The sequence below is a fragment of the Mesoplodon mirus genome, assembly GCF_964341445.2.
Source record: "Mesoplodon mirus genome assembly, chromosome: 4".
In the NCBI taxonomy this organism is placed as follows: Eukaryota; Metazoa; Chordata; class Mammalia; order Artiodactyla; family Ziphiidae; genus Mesoplodon; species Mesoplodon mirus.
This window is the reverse complement of record NC_138979.1, coordinates 173,629,097-173,635,096: the sequence shown is the minus strand read 5'-3', so window position 1 is coordinate 173,635,096 and position 6,000 is coordinate 173,629,097. Positions and strand designations below refer to the sequence as shown.

Here is a 6,000-nt window from a genome sequence, read left to right as displayed (position 1 = left end):
GGGACGCCCGGCCCCGGCCTCTCCGCTGCTCCGGCCGCGCGTCCTGTGTCCGTCCGCCCGCCTTCCTGCTGCCCCGGCCCCCGGCCGGTTTCTTTGTGCGGCGCTGCCGGCCGGCCTGTCCCACCTCCGGGCCTCTCCCCTCGCCGCGGCCACCGCGGGACCCTGCGCAGGGGAATGCTCTGCGGGCCGAGTTCGGGGAGACAGGAAGTGAGGCGTGCGAGCCCCATGAGCGCGCCGCGGCGCGGGCTGGCGTGCGGGCGCGGCTGCGGCGGCCGCGCGGCGGGGCCCCGGGAGGCGGGCCGCTGAACGGGGCGCGCGGCCCCGAGGATGCGGGAGCGGGAGCAGGTGAGGGCGCGGGGTCCGGGCCGGCGGGCGGCGGGCTGGCGGGCGCGGGGCCGAGCGCTGGCGTGTGTCCGCGAGCCGGGACCCCGGAGCGCGTCGGTCGGCCCCGGAGTCCTGGAGGATGGGTCCCGGCTCCCAGACCTAAGGCAGGAGCGTAACAAAGAAAAAAGTCTTCCTTTTCCAGGTTCTCTCTGATCTACTTGAGTAATTTTTAAAGGGGTCTTGAACTTGTATTCTGAACTCCTCGGCTGATTGTAGTGGCTAAATTCTGGATAAGAGTTTTAAACGTTTTAGGCATATTTGTGCCTCTCAGAATATTAAGTGCGAGATTTGCTAGGTAACTTTGGCGAGAAGGCGAGTAGGGAAGGACTGTTTCGTGGTGATGACTTGTTTTGGTTTTGGAGTAAAGATTGTTTACTCTGGAAAAAAGAATTCTTGGGTCTGCAAATTCCGACTTGTGATTTCTGCAAATCCTGATTAGATTGGCCGCTCTTGGCATGCCCGTCTTAATTTTCTTTTTTGCTGAGAAAGCCTTATAATAATAGCGTATGCTCACAAACACGTTCAAAACACTCCGTGTGCTCCAGGTGACAAGCGCTGTATGCCTAATGGTTGCTGACAGATTTTTTTTTTTTAAGTTTGGGATATGATAGAAATTTTACTCTGAAAGTAGTTGTCTGGTGTTCCTAGCACATTTTATTCTCGAGTTCTACGCATAAATGTTTTGTTCAGGAGAAACATGCGTTTGATTTAATGCTATAGATCTATATATTATTCTAAAAATGTCATATACTCATTTAGTGATTGTTTTATTTGAAAGCATCATTAGCAGAATTACGTGTAGTGAGGACTTTAGCAACAAGGCGGGAAACTACAGGATTCAGAATTAAACTATTTGAGGAACTTCTGAAAGGTGATGTAAAAACATTAAAATGAATTCACAAGTATCTCGGACTGCCTTCTGAAAACTTGAACAGAATTTAATGTATACCTGTTTTTTATTTCATAACAAAGTGATTTGGTAGAGAAACAAAATATCTCCTAGTATTTTCCTTCAAAAGCTAATTATGAATTTTGTTTACTTTAGTAGTTAGATACGTTAGAATTCCAGATCCAAATACCTTTCAAATTGTTTCATATTATTTTACACCCGAAACAGACATCCCCCCAAAGCATCTTAAATTTCTACTCCTCTATTCAAACATTCATAACTGTATGACATCATTTGGTAGCAAATACTGCACATAACTGAAAATTAAATGTGTCAATTGTTAATATTGTAAATTATTAAGCAGAAAATTATTTTTACATGTCTTAATAAACAAAAAGCAAGCTATTCTTATGGATAGATCTTGGGGGAAAAATGCATCTGATACACACACCCCTCAGCTTACATTAAGCTTACATTAAGCTTACACCCCTCAATTACATTATAACATCTACCAAAATAAAAAAGAGAAAACATTGGCTTTTATCCCTGATGCAGTAAAATATCTCACACTCAGGAACAACTAAAAGTTTTACTCTGTTTGCTTCATCAGAGCTTAAGTTAATGATTAAGTTATATAGTGTAGTACCTACTGCCTACAAGGCATTGTTTTATATAGTGTAGTATCTACTGCCTTCAAGGCATAGTGAAGAGAATACCATATTTGAACACCCACCAATGCAAATTTTCATCTTTCCTCTGTACGACTTAATCTGTCCTCTTTCCAGTTACCATAATTTCTATGTAAAACTTAAATTCACCATCTAATCACTTGAAAGGGTATTTAGTATATATATGTATATATAATCTTTTAAAATTTATACAAACAGTCATAACTTATCAGGCAATTTTGTAGTTGAAAGCTTATTATTTAAAGTTCTCATTTCTTGATTTTTTTTCTTTCATTTTGCCTCAGCTATCTATTTGGTTTATACCCTGGCATAGAAAAGAGCATTGAAAACTGCAGGTGGAGCCCATGTCTTTTCGTAATATCTATTTTCTATTCCCCCCTTTAGCATGGTGCTTTTACCTTCCAAAGGTACACAACAAATGTTAATTAACACAGTTCTTTATGTAGTTCTAGTTTTCTTTTTTTCCTCTGGCCTTCTTCCTCTATTCCTGGTTTTTAACTTTTATTTTTCTTACTATCTGGAGATAACCAGAGCTCAAAACCAAAACAAAATCCAAACAACAGAAAATCGTGGTTGGGTCCTTATTAGAGATACAGCCATGTATGTAATTATAGCATGCTTGTAATCTCCTTAAGAGCAAGGACGGCTTATTAGAACTCGTCTTAGATTTCTCTAAAGGGCCACTACACTGCCTTGTACTCAGAGACGTAATACACTTTTGTGGATTGGAATTATAAAATGTTAAATTTGGCAAAGCCTAGTGTAATAGCTAAACTATATACTCTAGCTCTGCCACCCCCCAGCCCTGAGTGCCCATCGCCTCTGGGGCTGAGACGCAGTAGAAAAAGCGGAAAAGAGCAGAGGACTGGGAATGAGGAATCTGGGATCGGTTCCCAACTCAGCCCGTCCTAGTGAGAGGCTGAGAAAGCCGCTTCTCCCGAGGCCTGGGTTTTGGGTCCGCCAGATGAGAGGGTTGGGGGCTGCCCTTGCCCCTCCGCGCGGTTCCCGGCCCAAGTTCAGGGTAACCAGCCGCGGCCGAGCCTTGCCAAACGATCCATCCTCGGGGGAAGCCTCTGTTCAGAAGATAACGGAGGGTGGGAACCGACCCGGGATTCTGGAACTATCGGGATTTTGTCGACTCGTTTAGGGGAACAAAAATCCAGCCAATGTAAAAGTTCCAAGCTGCCGCTCAAGGCCAGTTTGCTTCCGCCCAGGAGGTACCACCAACGGGTGTTGTTTACAAAAGTTTTAAGTCGCGTATTTTGGCGGGGGTCCTGAAGCTCCAAATTGGGATTCAAATGGACCCCGCCCAAACCTCTCCCTCGCCTCTGGGGCTCTAGCTGGGTCCTTTAAGTGTTCCCTCTGGCTTCAGCGGGAGCCTGTACTCTCCTAGAGCATCCGTCCGGAAACGCGGCCGCAGGCGGAGGGTTCCGGAGCCTCTGAGGCTGTGAGTTGCTCGGGCAACGCCGCCTGCTTTTCCCGTGGTGGGGAGGACGAGGGAGGAGCCGGAGCTATCCCTTGTCTTCTTGGCCTCACGGGCTTGTTGAGCAGCATCCTCCCCGCATTAACTCGGGAGGGCGTTTAAGGGCCTCGCCCCCCTCCTTTTCTGGGCTGCGGCCCCGCTTAGGTGAAGGCTCACCGCCTCTTTAGGCGTCCCCATCCGGAAAGGGGCTGGGGCCAGGGCCACGCTTTTCAGAACTTCCACGCGTCTGGTGGTAATCCGATAACAAGCATTTGTAGGGTCTTTTATAATTTGTTTATAAATAAATCGATTTGGTGACGTAAATATTTATAAACCAGAGAGTTCTACAAATGCTTGTTAAGTGTTCGCCTCGTTTGAACCTCACAGCTGCCATGTGTTACAGGGGATTATTCCATTCGGGTTCAGGGTTAATTTGCCTAATTGGGACTGAGACTTGAACGAAGCTCTTTTGGAGGTTTTTTGCAATTATCTCATTTAAGGACTAAAGAACCCTAACATTTGGAGTATCGGGGAGCCAAAAAGAGTTAACTATGAAAAAACAACACTTTATCTAAAATAGAAAGAGGACCACTCATGCTAGCTACTAAATTTGGGGTTATAGTAGTGTCAGCCATTATCTCATTTAATCCTGAAGTTAGCCACACGTTGTCACCACTGTCTGTGGGATTGAGTGAGGGGTGGAATCTGACCCAGGGCGTAACACAGCTCTGATGATAAACTTCCCCACTGCCTCCCAGATCCTGCTAATGCCTTATTTTTCCAGAAGAGAGGGAAAGCTTAGATACAGCTTCATTAATTTTTATTTTTGAAAACAAAGCCCAGAGTTGCTCTTGCCTATGTAACCGGTGTTCCTCTTTCCCCAGCACTGGTGTGGGTGCTCCCATCACCTGGTCTTTGGAGACTCAGTTGCTTTTTAATGGCGGCAGCAGCTGCTGGGTGAGCAGCCGGAGACTCTACAGTACTCCTCCCTTCAGGACAGGATCGCTTTCTCTCGCCATTACCACCACTGGATTGGTGGAGGTGCTTTTCCCTTTTCACCCCTCCAACTCTTGAAGGGAGAAGAAGATGCCACTGCCATTTGGATTGAAACTAAAACGCACCCGACGCTACACGGTATCCAGCAAGAGCTGCCTGGTTGCCCGGATCCAGCTGCTCAACAATGAGTTTGTAGAGTTCACGCTGTCCGTGGAGAGCACTGGCCAGGAGAGCCTGGAGGCTGTGGCCCAGAGACTGGAGCTGCGGGAGGTAAGCCCCAGAAAAGGCTGCAGGCTTCTCCGGGCGGGCTTTGTTCCTTACTTCCCAGCTACTTTCGTGCACGCTGACTGTCTTCTCAGAGTATGAGCCTGTAAGCCCTTCTCCCCACCAGGAAGGAATAATACAGTGCAAAGAGGTCTTTCCTTGGATGTGCCCCGTAAGAGAATTACCAATGCCTGAGTTTTGAAAATGTTTATATGTTCCCCCAAAATGTTACCCAGAATGAGATAGGAATGCATTTTGGAATCTGAGTGAAGAAGCCATCTTGGAAATGGATCCTTTCAGCCCCCAGCCATCCAGCTGACACTCAGCCAAGTCATTCCCAAATTCCTGACCCACAGAATTGTGAGCAAAATAAAATGGTTGTTTTAAGCCACGTTAAAAAAAAAGGGGGATGGCTTCCCTGGTGGCGCAGTGGTTGAGAGTCCGCCTGCCGATGCAGGGGACACGGATTCGTGCCCCGGTCCAGGAAGATCCCACATGCCGCAGGGCGGCTGGGCCCGTGATCCATGGCCGCTGAGCCTGCGCATCCGGAGCCTGTGCTCCGCAACGGGAGAGGCCATAACAGTGAGAGGCCCGCGTACCGCAAAAAAAAAAAAAAAAAAAAAAAAAAAAGGAATGCATTTTGGATTATCCAAGTAGTTCTGGTCTTCTGGTGTAATCCCACATGGGTCGTCCTGATCTAGTACAGTTTACTGACTTCATTCATTCATTCAACATTCATTGATTGTTTTGCACAGGCCAAGGCAAAATTCGAGAGACATTGCCTCGGTTTGAATTCTGGTTTCTTCATCAATTAGTTGTTTAACATTACGTGAGTTATGTGACCTGTCTGAGCTCTGGTTCCTTCATGTGAACCATGGGATAACAGAGGTGCCTGTGGTGTGATTTAATGTGCATGTAAAGCCATAGCTCCAATAACTATAGTCTGTTACAGTAATCAGAGGGACGTTTGCCCTGGAAAACCCCTAATCCAGTCTGTAGGAAGCTGTGAAGTCCTCAAGTATCCATATAGTGTCTTAAATTCAAAATGCTGTGTAAGGCCTGTGAAGAAAAGGGCTCTAATTAAACCCAGGTCCCTTCCAGTCTTTGGCTACCTGGTTCTGGGGTAAGAGAAAGATGGAAAAACGGGTTATTTCACTTAAATGCCTATGTTGTAGTCTTGACTGGAAATCCTCCTAACGGTGTAGTTCATAAAACGTCAGGAATAGATAAGCTGTGCCCCTGGTGAACATCCAATCATTTGATCAGTCTTTATTAAAGACTTATTAAGTGCCAAGCTCATACCTACTAGGAGCTCA

General features: G+C 46.5%; 1 protein-coding gene across 2 annotated transcripts in view; it reads left to right on the top strand.

Annotated features, from left to right (window-relative positions):
- PTPN21 (protein tyrosine phosphatase non-receptor type 21) overlaps nt 1-6,000 on the top strand; it is a 68,902-nt gene continuing 62,902 nt past the window's right edge. Inside the window, exons 1-2 of one of the 2 annotated variants that reach the window (XM_082617192.1) lie at nt 1-345; nt 4,309-4,690. In XM_082617192.1, the coding sequence (XP_082473318.1) occupies nt 4,511-4,690 (180 nt within the window). In that variant the 5' untranslated portion in view covers nt 1-345; nt 4,309-4,510. The remainder of the gene's footprint in view (nt 346-4,308; nt 4,691-6,000) is intronic. The other variant, XM_082617191.1, reaches the window with a different exon arrangement.